The sequence below is a fragment of the Acomys russatus genome, chromosome 5 (assembly GCF_903995435.1).
Source record: "Acomys russatus chromosome 5, mAcoRus1.1, whole genome shotgun sequence".
In the NCBI taxonomy this organism is placed as follows: Eukaryota; Metazoa; Chordata; class Mammalia; order Rodentia; family Muridae; genus Acomys; species Acomys russatus.
The window spans coordinates 11,760,010-11,773,471 of record NC_067141.1 but is presented as its reverse complement, the minus strand read 5'-3'; the positions used below and the strand labels follow the sequence as shown (position 1 = coordinate 11,773,471).

At 44.9% G+C, this 13,462-nt stretch overlaps 1 protein-coding gene across 1 annotated transcript in view; it reads right to left on the bottom strand.

Moving 5' to 3' along the window:
- Window positions 1-13,462, bottom strand: part of LOC127188790 (deleted in malignant brain tumors 1 protein-like) — a 114,228-nt gene that overhangs the window by 92,890 nt on the left and 7,876 nt on the right. Inside the window, exons 3-5 of the mRNA XM_051145095.1 lie at window positions 5,421-5,453; window positions 1,417-1,446; window positions 146-208 (exon numbers count right to left, since the gene is read on the bottom strand). Of these exons, the coding sequence (XP_051001052.1) occupies window positions 146-208; window positions 1,417-1,446; window positions 5,421-5,453 (126 nt within the window). The remainder of the gene's footprint in view (window positions 1-145; window positions 209-1,416; window positions 1,447-5,420; window positions 5,454-13,462) is intronic.

The window sequence follows — 13,462 nt, the reverse complement described above, 5'->3', positions numbered from 1 at the left end:
CCAGTCTCCTTCAGTTCCTTTTCCTGCAAATCACAGATCTCAGGTGAAGCATTAATGACACCTGGTGGTTGCAGAACCTTTGCTCACCACCATAGACAACTTAGAAACTACAGAAAATTCAGTGATGGTGGTGATGAGGTCCTACCTGATGCGGTGGAACTCAAGGCGAGTTTAGAAGATGGCTGAGCTGAGATGGCAGCAGGCAAAACTGGAGTAAAAAATAACAATTTAACAGTAATTGTTCCTGATGATCCGAGGGCAGCATGGCACTCGGGGCTTCCTGTGACTTCACATGGTATAGTTTTGCCCCAAGTCTGAAGTGCCCACCACAAAAGGGGTAGAAATGCTAGTGTATCTCTTAGCCACTGACCCTACACCCCCTAGACTCAATAAATACTCCCTATCCCATCTCTGCCAGGTTTAAAGTCCAAGTGCAGGTATTCAATGTTCTTCAGTGATAATTATATTCCCTCTAAGAATTGGTTTGATAGGACAGAGCTTCAAGATCTATTATTTCTTTCTTAGGCTTATTTTACTTGGGGTTTCATTACCGGAGTTTTTGTTAATAGGTATTATCCTATCTGTAGTCATCGCACCATCTGTGGGTGCTGTATTAGTGTCTGATAGTTGTCACAGAGGTATCACATTGCTTCTAGGTTTGTAGTAGTTTGTAGCTATAGCAGTGTTAGAAGGCTTGAGGCTCTCTGTTGTCACATTGCTCATTGTCAACAGAATCTAGAATCCCCTGGGATATGGACATGTGAGCATGCCTGTGAGATGTTCTCATAATTGCACTAATTGAGATGGGAAGACCTGACCACTGTGGGCGGTGCCATTCCCTAGGCTGGGATCCTGACCTGTGTAAGTGAAGAAAACAGCTGAGCAGCAGCACAAATTCATCACTCTGCCTCCTGATTATTGATGTGGTGTAGCCAGCAGCTAAGCTCCTGCTGCCTAGTTTTCTCCACCATGATGAACTGCTTTAAGTCATAAAAGTATGCCACAGCAAACCCATACAATAGACCAATATATGTGAGCAAATGCGTCTTCCTCCAAAGGAAATTGAAAACCTGTCATTACCGAAACTGAGGAAGTTTGTACACTCCAAGAGTAGCCAATCACACTGTGCTGAACAACTAATTATAAAAGCCTATATAATCAAAACATTTTCTAAAATTTCCTAAAAATAAAATTTCCTTTTTAGACAGTTTTAAACGGTTAGTGAGTCTATTGCAATGATGCCCTGGAGATCATTCTTGCACAAATCCAACATCCAAGACAGGTTAAGAGAATCTCTCAGGGACACAACTGAGCACCTACTGGCTCGTCTTCTCTCCTGGATTTAGATGGGCAAACAGGCCTTCCCAGAGGAAACAGCAATAATAACAGTGATAATAATAATAATAAATCTCTTACCTGATAATATGGTTGCTGGATTTCTATCACCTAGTGATACAAATAAATAAAGATAATTCCTATTCAATTCAATTGAGTGACTGTTACTTGGCATATTTATTAGTCTAATGTGATAGGTCTGAAATACAAACTAGAAAATCAATTCTTGGTGAAATGCAGGCTCTTGGGATTAACAGAGTCCAGGAAATAATCGCCTAGTTGATTGCCCTCCTGAAGATTTTCAGGATAAAGCTTTCATACATGGCTTTTTTAAATAACTGGGAGTGAGCAGTCATCACAAGAACTCAGGGCCACTCATCCGCTGTCCACTCTACAGCTGTTCTTAAGTAGGCACAAAGTAAGAGGATGGTGACACATCCAGAACTGAGCTATATCCTCAGCTCATGCTTCCCTCAGACCTGAGTGGACCCTCAATGGACAACTCTATTAATCTTTTCTATACACATATAATGGCATTCTATTCCATATGTCACATAATGTAATGCGATATGTAACATGTCACATATTATAATATAATGTAATATGATAATTTAATTGTAGAAGATGATATACAATCATCATAATTATTGTATCTGTCAGATTATTATATTACTAATGTTGATTGATGATGCAGTTGCATCTTGAAAAAGATCATAAGTCAAAATATCTTGGGTTAAAATATCCTAAACAAAAAGTCTTTTGTAGTAGCTTGTGCTTGCCAAGCAGCTCTGAGGAAGCAGAGATAGGTAGATCTCTGAGGTATGCTGGCCAGCTAGCCTAGTCTACTAGAGGAACTCCAAGCCACTAAGAGACCCAGTTTCAAAGACAAGATGGACCTAGGGTTGTCCTCTGCATGCATATGTACCCAAACATACATGTACACACACACACACCACACACACACACCTGTGTATGTACCACACATGAGAACATGTGCACACCTCCACAAAATATGACAAATGCGTCTACTATAACTAATCTATCAAACATCACACGTTAGTAACAGAATGTCCTATAGAGACTGGCTGTTTCCTGTGCTGCCTCATGGCTGGCAGGTTACCATGATTCACTGTGGCTACCCACTATGGGAAAAGGGACTGTAATGTATGTTGCCGACCTAAGAAAAAGATAAAATTCAAAATGAAAAGCACCAAAGTATGCTTTCTATTTAATTCATATTCTTTCTTATATGCTTTCTATTTAATTCATATTCTTTCTTATAGTCAGGAAGTCAAGAAGTCATGTCAAAGCAACATAAGTAGGGACCATTTGTACAACTATTTAGCATATAATAACTATATACATATATATATATATATAGTTCTACATATTTCAAATGGTTGATAGTAAAACATATATATACACATATATATTAAAAATATAAGAGTAGTGACCACATGGGTGGTAGGGAAATAAGTAGAAAAGCTACAAAACAGCCAACTGACCCTTAGCTAATTACTGGAATTGACTGTTTGAACTCTGAGCCTCCTGGGATTGGAAGGATAGTAGATATCCTGCACAATGGACTGCTCCGTGCTTGGTAAGTGGTGTTTACGGAGAGGAGTTGCTGCCTTTGTTCTGATAATGACTCATGTTAGAATGCTCTGAAGTGCCCTTTTCACTCCATAGGCATCTACCTAGAAGCTGTCTGTTACTGACCAGAACTGCTCTTGGCTCTTATTTAAAGATGAAACAGCCCTCTCTCACCAACTCCCTTCCCGAGGGAGAGAGGAGAAGGAGAACAGAGGACAGGCAAAAGATTAAAGCAAAAATACAAAGATGATCTCAGATGGCGATGGGACAGATGGATCATATAGAATGTGGCTGAGAGGGAGCCTGTTTGCATTATGTATTCAAGGGCATTCTCTCCGTTGGAGTGGAATTTTATCTGAGACTTGATGATAAAAAAAAAAAAAAAAAAGTATGGGGAAATGTGGAGGAAAAAAGGGACTGAAGGAAGATCTGGGACTGGGCCTAAGTTGAGACTGCCTTGTCTATTTCAAGGGCTGGACAGAGGGTCAGAGGCAGACCTGATGCAAGATGAAGCATTTCCTCAGTGGTCAGAGACATACATGGAAGCCTTTGAGTGGTATATACCTTTAATCTAATTCCAGCACGTCGAGGATCATGAGTTCAGTTTGGGAGGCATATATTCATTCTAAGTTCCAGGTTATCATGACTACATTGTTTTGATAATTACACACACACACACACACACACACACACATACACACACACACACAGAGCAAACAAGTGAGCAAGTGAGTGAGCGGTAGAGACAGAGAGAAAGAGACAGAGACAGAAAGACACAATAAAACCAATGAAGCACACTTTGGGAGGTTTTGAGTACAGAGCCATGATCCAATTTACCATTTATGGGGTGGGGTATAACAGAGGTAGGTGGCTGCTTAGAGCACCGTTGCCATCAGTAGGACAAAAGATGACAAGACTCTCGGGGGTGAAAGATGCTGAAGAGTTTAGCATATGTTTTGAAAGTGGAGACAGAGTTTTCTGAAGTATTAGCTGTGTAAAGTGAAGGGAAGAAAAACGAGGAACGTCTCCAATTTCTCCTGCTTATGGCCACTGAGCAGGGTGAGTGAGATGCCTGTAGCGTCAGCTCTCCATCATGACCAAGTTAAGTATGATATCATCCAACCAGCTAGCACAGCTCCTCTGACTAGCTAAAAACATTGTTTGGGGAAATTTAATTAATTTTCAGATTCTGTTTTTAATCATCAAAAAGTGAATATTTTAAAACCACCCATCTCAAAAGTTTCTTATAAATATTAAATAAGTCATGCATAGAGCATGTTTAGAGTTAATTCATTTAGTACTGGAGCCAGGAACCAGTAGAATCTGTCCTACCTCACAGCTAGGTCTACACACACTACACACACACACACACACACACACACACACACACACACACGCACGCACGCACGCACGCGCGCATGCACGCACGCATGTCTCTCTCTCTCTGTGTGTGTGTGTGGGGGGGGGGAGGAGGTTGATGTTGACGTTGGTATTTCTGTAATCATCCATTACTCGCCACCTTTTTTTTTTTTTTTTTTTTTTTTTTTTTTTTTTTTTTGAGACAGGCTTTCTTACTGAACTTGGAGTTCATCAATTCAGCTAGGCTGACTAGCCAATAAGCTCCAGAGATCTGATTGTCTCTACCCTCTCAGTACTGGAGTTTGAGGTACCCACCACCAAGCCTGCCTTTTATGTGGGTGCTATGTCTTCTGCTTGCATAGGAGTTTTGTTTGTTTCTGTTGTTGTTGTTTTGTGGTTTTGTTTGTTTGTTTGTTTTACCAAATAACCATCACCCAGCTCCAGAATCTGATTTTACAAGAGAAATTTTAGGTGGGAACAGACAGACCCATGATTTCATGATTGCCTGAGGCTGGTTTCACATTGTCTCAGCTGTTTAGTCACTACCAAGACACTACCTGGCTTGTGAAACGTAAATCTTCCAAAAGGGGTTCTGGCCTCTGAACTAAAGACTAAAACAAGTAGTGACTCTGTGGGTTAAGCTGTCACCCAGAACTGTCACACACCTCAGTAATGTTGGTAACTTGTCCCCATTCCGAGCCTGTGACCTTCAACCCATATGGAGTACTGTGAGGCAGCTGTTTTGTCTCCTCTTTAAGAAGCACATAAATGAACTAGGCATGGTGGTGCACCCCTGTAATCCCAGCACTCAGGAGCGAGAGGCCAGTGGATCGCTGTGAGTTCGAGGCCAGCCTGGTTTACAAATTGAGTCCAAGACTATGCAGAGAAATCCTGTCTTGAAAAGGAGGACAAGGAGGACGAGGAGGAGGAGGAGGAGGAGCATGAGGAGAAGGAAGAGGACGAAGAGCTGTTATGATCACTGTCACTAGTGAAGTGGCAGAAAGGGGACCCAAACCCTCTGCCACCAAACTCCTGAAGGGGTGACTATGTATGGATTATACAACACATTCTCTCTGAACTTGGCTCAGCAAGTGGCTCAGAAGTAAGCATCAAATGAAGGGATCAGTTCTTACCTTGGGGCCTCGCCACTGGCTCCTGGCCTGTCCCTGTAGGGAGAGGGGTTGAGAATTCAGTGGCTATTGGAGTAAGAAAACAGCTAACGGCATTTGAGTCAGGTTTCTTCCCCAGCTATTTGCTTCACATGGTTCAGAAGAATGTTCACAAAACACTCAGTCCCGTGAACTATTCAAAGAGTTTATGCCACCTTCTTAACGGGGGTGGGAGTGGGGAGTTGGCCTTACAAGCAGCTCCCTTGGGGCAAATGAAAATGGCAGTATTGCAGAATAACTCAAACTTGAGTAATCAAAACAAAAATGAAGTTATCATTTAGAAGGAGTAAAGTGAGCAAAAAGCATTTTCTATTTAACATCAGGAATATCTTAAAAGTTAATCTTTTACATTTTATTTATTTATTTAAAAATATTGGCTTATTTTTGTGTATGAGTGATTTGGCTGGATAAATGCATAAATGCAGTGCATGCATGTCTGGTGCCCACAAGAAGGTCAGAAGAGGGTGGCGCAGAGATCCCCTGAAATTAGATGGTTGCAAGCTGTCATATAAGAGCTAGGAACAGAACCCAGATCCTCTGCAAGAGCAGCAAGTGCTCTTAACCACTGAGCTCTGTGTGTGTGTGTGTGTGTGTGTGTGTGTGTGTGTGTGTGTGTGTGTGTGTTGGTATGTGCATGTGGGTACACTGCCCATGGAGGCAGAAGAGAATGTTAGATTCCCTGGACCTGGACTTATATGCCTTTATGAGCCTCTCAACATGGGTGCTGGGAACTGAACTTGCATCTTCTTTAAGAACAGTATATGTTCTTAAGTGCAAAGCCACCTCTCTAGCCGTGGGTAACATCATAATGGCCCAGGAAAGCAGACACTGTGATCACTGGAACCAATGGAAGTCCATTCCCACTTAACCCTTTAATTTTAATCCAGTGTCCCTTCCCACTTGGTGCGTCAATGTATCTTGCCGTTGATAATGTGTTGAAAATTAGTCCTGTGGTTGGTGGAAATCGAGAGTCAGGTTTGTATCCCTAGACCAGTGGTTCTAAGTTCGGGCTAATTTGCTCTGCGAGGGGACATATTAGAAGACATTTCAACTGTTACAACTGCATTGAGGATGCTACAGTTGTTGGCTGGTAGAGACCAGGCATGCTATGAAATAGCTCCAATGTACAGGGCAGCCCACCCCCCACCAACGCCAACCCCAAATGTCCACAATGCTGGGATGAGAAGCCCAGCATCACACTGATCTCAGTCTTCTCTTTCTTCAAGGAGTTTTCATCACCAATACCTGCCACAAAATCAAAATCAGCAGGGCAAACTCAAGCTATTCTAGGTCACAAATTCTATTTCTGTATATGTACACAGGTACACGTGTTGGGTAAGCAGAGGTCAGAGGTCAGCTTCCACCTGCCTTGTTTTCTAGGCCAGGGTCTGGCCAGTTAGCACAACTGCTCCTGCCCTTTAAAAAAAAGAAAAACATAGGTTCTTGGGATCACTCTCAGGTCCACATGATTACATAGCAATCTCTTTACCAGCTGAGCCATTTCACCAGATCGCTCTAATCTTTTGAGACAAGAGCTCCTTTATGTAGACCAAGCAAGCCTGGAACTCACGTTGTCATATAGGCTAGCCTTGAACTTTCCACTAGCTTTCTATCTCACCTCCCAGGGTGCTATGTTCCACCACAAGGCTTGCGTTGGACTGTGGGTATTAACGGGAATTTTTTTATCTTCATGTCTCACAGTGCCTGTGCGTGAGTCATTCACTAGTGAGTTGGGTTGTCTCTTTATGAGATGTCTTGAAACAATTACGATGGAACTGCCTATGCCTGCCACTCTGTTTTCTGTATAAAACCCATTTCAACGTCTAGTGTCTGAAAATCCTGAGCTCAAGTCCTGAGCACATAAATTACCCATGTCTCTTTACACTTGGCCTACCTAAGCAGCAAAGCCAATTTGTGATCGCAGCTGCAGAGGCAAAGGTGCGGACAGGGATTGAGGTAAATGCAATCTTGATAACAAAATATGTATTGTTGGAGGGAGAGGCGGCTCTTACCTTCACAGATGACACTGGCATCTTCTCCAGGACCACAATTATGTAGGTGCCAGCCTGCATGAGAACACTGTCCCAAAAACCTCTCTGTCCCAGTACAGGCCACCTCATCCAGCAGAAACTCCCCTGGGCCATCACCAAATCGTGCCCGGACTGGGGCTTCGAGGGCACGCCCGCAGTTCAGCTGTCGGCACACCACGTCGGCTTCACGCAAGTCCCACTGGTCATCGCAAACCCTGCCCCACTGGCCATGGTAGAAAACTTCAATTCGCCCGGAGCATGGTCCTGACCCATTCGTGAGCTGCAACTGTGGCCAGTCTTAAAGGTACAAAAGTACTGCTGGAAGGAAGCTACTCTGCTTGGATCCACTAGGATCCTGCTAGGATCCAGCCTAGCTACACACTGAGCACTCACTGTATATGCACCACACCTGACCAGATAGCACAGGATCCTCTCATTAGTAGTGTGGACCTGATTTTTCTTTTCCCAGAAGTCAGAGTCTGACAACAAAGATGAATTCTGCCCCATCCTGAGCTAGGATTCACAGGAAGTGCTGTGAGAAGTATCTGACACATTCAAGCCTTAGGGCAGGTCCCACTGGCAATACTACCATTTTTCTAAAGTGAGTCATTTTAACGTAGAATTAAGCAGGAATCTGCAAGCATGCCAAGTGCCAAGAAGCAAAGGTGCTGGTGGTGGGTGTTCATAATGGTGTAAGAGTGGGTGATGGGTAGTACGGATGGGGGGGGGGTGTCTTGGTCTAAGTACTTGGACCAAGAACACGTAGGAAGAGGGTAGAGCTTCCTTCAACATAGTAAACAAAACAAGACAATTCAAACAAAGTTCATAGAGTGTTACAAATGGAGTGAACGCACAGGGATTCTCTGCTGAAATCATTCTATTTGGTATAATTTATATGACTGAATGCCTACCCACTAGTTAGATATGTGATACCCACCAAAGCACACCACACAAGGAGCTAGGAAACCTTGACTCACCACCAGGAAACGGCGTTAAGATTTCAGCATCTACGAGCAAAGATAAATAAACAAAAGTCATTCCCATGAGAAAGAGCACACCTAAGTGGACTGTATGCATGGCTGCTCTTAGACATTAGCTGGCACCATGGTTGCATGCAAGAAGGGAAGCGTGTTCAGTAGGATCTGGTCAGTGGAACGTGAGAAGTGATGACAAGCTCAGGCAGCCCATTTACAAATTGGATTATGTGCACAAATACATCGACTTCCTGAAGACAGCAGAGTCAAAGGCTACAGAAGGGCACTCCTACGGGGAGAGTATCAACAAACTCAGTTGTTGGATAAGCCGAGGCTTTCCTCTTTCTTCCATTAGCCTGTGATGGAGGAACGGAAGAGACACGTCCTTGGACTCCCCTCTCTGTCTTCATGTATAAAAGGCAGGACTCTCCTTAGTCACAGAGAGTTCAATTGCATCTTTGAATTGTAATTTGCCAACTCTGGTGTGTTTCTCCTCCAGAAACTTCTGAAATAAGTTTGGGTAACAGGAACAAAGCAGTTTGGGGTTGAAATTCTACCTGCGTAGTTAAAGCCAAGGAATTTATCTTTTCATTTTCTTTCTTTTGGTGGGCCTTTTTGATCCATCATTTGCTTTCTGCCCTCTCCTGCCTCCCATTTGGGTTATGGTAGCAAATGCCATCAGATTACTAAGGGAGCTTGTGGGTCCTCTATTAAAGACATTCTAAGGTCTTTGCTCTTACCAAGATCTCTTGACGCTTCATTTTCTGTGAGAATGTGTTCAGATTCTATGAGGAAGAAAAGAAGGTAGAATGCAAAGTGAGTCTATGGAAGAGGATAAAATCTGCAATGTCCCGCCTTGCTGATTGGCTTGCTGATGCCCTAGGACCATGTCCCCAATGGAAATCTCAGCTTGGAATTGGTTACACAGGGTGAGTTCAGGAAGGCCAATGCTATCTGGGAAGGAAAATTCATTTGCCTTTGCTCAGTATCTGTGGGCATGTATACATGTAAGTGTGAGTCGTGCTCAGAGTGTGCGCAGGTCTTTGAATGAGGGTTGGTTTGCCAAGTTTCTCAGCTTGAGGTTGGAGCTGGAATGGCCACAGGCTGAATAGGTGCATTTTCTTAAGGGAGTTATGCTACCTGGTGTTGAATATTTCAAAAGCTGTTTCATATTAAAGTAAATGCAACTTTGGTATCATTTAGACTTTGAAAATGAGTGGGACTTTAGAGTCTTTGTTTAGGGTAGGCAACCCTGAGCCACGCTGCTTGGGAAGTCCAAAAACTGATTAACCCATTATCAGTTCTCTCACTGACAGGTCAACTACTCGGTTTCCCAGTTAGCATCCTTTGTCTTTCTACCTTTGTCAGGAGAGGTGGGCACTTTAAGGAGTTGGAATGGGACAACAAATTACAGGGCAAACTTAATCAACTTTAAATCAGGAGAGAAGACAATCAGATGAAATTATTGGAAAGCGCTGAGCCCAGGTTTATACTTGGGTAAAGAGTTTTAGACAATTTCCATCACTATGAAAGTAGCTATTAATCAATCAGCTATCAATGCATCATTGATCATAGTGAGTTACTGAAGTCAGTATCTCCACCTGCACATGCTTGATTCTAAAGTGGAGTTTCTCAGCTTCGGCACTATTACCATCTTACATGAACATTCTTTGCTGTAGAGAGCCATCCTGTGCATTGTAGGAGGTTAAAAGAGTCCCCAATGCCACCTACAGACACCAGGGACATCCCCCAGTGTGACAATCAAAATGTCCAGATGCTTTCTAGGGCACAAAATCACCCCCGCTGAGAACAACCGCAGAACCATATACTTGAGAAGGGCTTCTAAGTTCCCCCAAAGTAAGATGTATGCTTACGCTAATTTGCTAACTAGACTGTTCTTAGCCACTCCGTACCCACCAACTCCAGGTACCTGGTCCAAGCACGTGCAGCCTCAGAAGGCAGCAAAAACCTCCTTCTGCACACTCGGGCTGCTTAGAACACTTGCATGAGGCGCGTGTGAATTCTGCCCCCATAGCAGCTGGGCCGAGCGAGGGCTCACAGGAAATGGCTTTCAGAAGCACGTGGCACAATTCGATCTTAGAGCAGGGCTCAGAGTAAGAATAACCAGAGGAGCTAAGGCTGCCTTTCTCCTGCAGGCTGGAATGGCAGTTTCATAGGCCAAGACTTCTCTAAACTCCCTGCAGTGGGGAAGACCCTGACCCGGGCAGGGCTCATGACATCTGCAGTCACCAGGAATGACATGCTGCTTGCTGGTGGGGGTGGGCATATGCAAGGAGGCCATTTTGTTCCCTGCTAGATTGCCCAAGCTCTCCACAGAAAACACTCATTAGGTGAGTACTTAGCTCTCGGCCAGTGGATGGAGCCTCAGCTCCTGCTTTTGGGAAGGTTGGATCTTTATTTTTCCCCCAAGACAGGGTTTCTCTGTGTAGCCTTGGCTGTCCTGGCTGGCCTCGAACTCACAGAGACCTGCCTGTCTCTGCCTCCCGAGTGCTGGGATTAAAGGCGTGGGCCACCACGCCCAGCCTCGGATCTTGAAGTACGAACAGAGGAGACTTGGGAGGGGCTAGTTAGCAGCTTCAGTTAGCCTTTCTTCTCCTACCTAGCTCTACGCCTTAACCTATCATCCGCTCTAGGAGCAACATTTCCCACAAAAGCAGAATTTTTGGGATCGTGTTATTAGCAGACTGGCTTTCAGGATACAAGGCAAGGTAGCGGGTTCCGATGATTACTGTCACAATGATCACTCCCATTTAATTAGGAAAAAAAAAAAAAAAGCTATGAGATGTACAATTCTACACCAAGCACAGAGAGATGAGTGTGAAGACAGGACCAGTAGAGGGTTACCCAGGGGTACCTCCCTGTAATCCCACAGGGCCCACAATTAGAAGGGGCCCACCCTTTGGTGCTCTGCTGTCTCTGTCTTGACATTTCTCATAGCTCTCACACTGGGACCCACAAATCGCATAACCATGTGGCTGGCCCGAGGGTTTCCATTTCCAATCTATCTTCCTTCCAGTGTTACGGTTGCCACCTAAGTGGACGCAGCAGGACCAGAGAGGAATAAGAGGTCCATTTCCAGCTGTTTCCCAAAGCCCATGAAGGAAAAGCGCCACACAAGTGTCATTCTGGAAAGTTCCTGAGACCATGAGCAGACAGGGCTTTTGATCCCGCAAGACAGTATATGCAAAGGCTTGCTTTGGGTGGGGGTGGGGGTGGGGGGAGGAATGATTGGATAAAGTAAAAAATCAAGTCTTGGAAAAGATAGAAAAATGATTTACCAGAGCAGATGACACCAATGTCTTCCTCGTGCCCACAGTTGTGGATGAACCAGCCAGCATGGGAGCACTGCCCCAGGGAGGCCTCGGTCCCAGAACACTGCACGTCATCTAGAAGAATGGCACCAGAGCCCTGGACAAAGTGGGCCTCTCCCAGGGTGGACACGGCAGCTCCGCAGCCCAGCTGCCGGCACACGACCTGTGCTTCCTTCTTGTCCCACAGGTCATCGCACACTGTGCCCCACACGCCTTCAAAATACACCTCCACTCGGCCAGAACACCTGCTAGAACCTTCCACAAGCTGCACAGGAAGCCAGTCTTTGGGAGAAAGGTATTCTCCACCCCCACCTAAGTGTTGGTGAATAGAGTCATTTCCCCACCAGCTTCCTGGAAGTCCCGCCTGTGTTCCCAGCTCTTGGCTAAACCCTTTACAGTGGTTCTCAGCCTTCCTAATGCTGTGACCCTTTAATATGCTTCCTCATGTCGTGGTGACCGCCCCCCAAACCATAAAATTATTTCATTGCTACTTCGTAACTGTAATTTTGTTACTGTTATGAATCGTTATGTAAACATCTGATATGCAGGAGACCCGATGTGCCACACCCCTCAAAGGAGTAGCGACCCACAGGTTGAGAATTGCTGCTCTACACAGACATTTTTGTAAGGCTCCCAGGGACCGTGTAGGATACTGTTGTCCCCACGGTAGCAGGGAGGAAAGGATGACAGTAGCAGCTGCTTCCTGGTGACAGAGCACTAGTTAAGGAGAACCAAAATGGGACCCCATAGGTCTCCCGAAAACCCTCCTTTGGGATAGAATTCTCCGTCACAAGTTTAGGTCCTGCTCTGATGGGAAGCCACAAGACTTTGCTTTGTTCTTTTCAGTCCCTTGTCATTCTGTGTCCTAACTACCACCTACTCCAGCAAGACAATCTTCATCTAAGAAGACAGAAACTGTCCAACTCCACCCTCTTGGTACTTGAGTCCAAGAGCTTGGATTCTTGGGTCATTTCCACTGTGCCCTGTGGGAACTGGGAAATGCAACTGCTTGGAGAACGTGTAGCGTGCATTCTGCCCAGGGACAGGCTGCCCTCTGCTGTCGCTTGGCACTCAACATTTTTACCTGCCAGCACTTCGCTGGGCAGCAGCCTACTTGTTGTCCCAGTGTTCTCAGGGGGCAGCAACCTTTGCTAGGACAATGGATAAAAAACAGCCAAAGGTGGGGGTATGCCTGGGTCAGCCACTAGCTATACAATCAGTACATGTGGGGCCACCAAGCGTCTCTTTTCCTCATATGCCAAAAGAAAACAGTGCATACCTTAAAGAGTGACCACGAAGCAAATACAGGTGAAGTGCTCGGCCCAGAGGGAACACTTAGGAGCCATTTTTTATCATCTCCATTTTACAAACCAATAATTACATAGACAAGGACTGTTGAGGGAGGGCTGTGACAGAGGAAACAGAGGGCACGCTCTCTTGCTATCTTTCCGCTTCCCAGTCACCACAGAGCAGGAAAGTGTGGCCCTCAGACAGACCTGTTGCCACCTCTGAGGAAGCTTATTAAATATGAAGATTCTGGGGTACACCTGTGTCTAGGGGTGAGGCCCAAGATTGTGTGTTCAACACGCTGTCATTCCCACGCATGCCAGCACTAGAGAACACCTTTCCTCACTGATGCAGAAGAACCGTGCAGATAGAGAAGGCTCTGA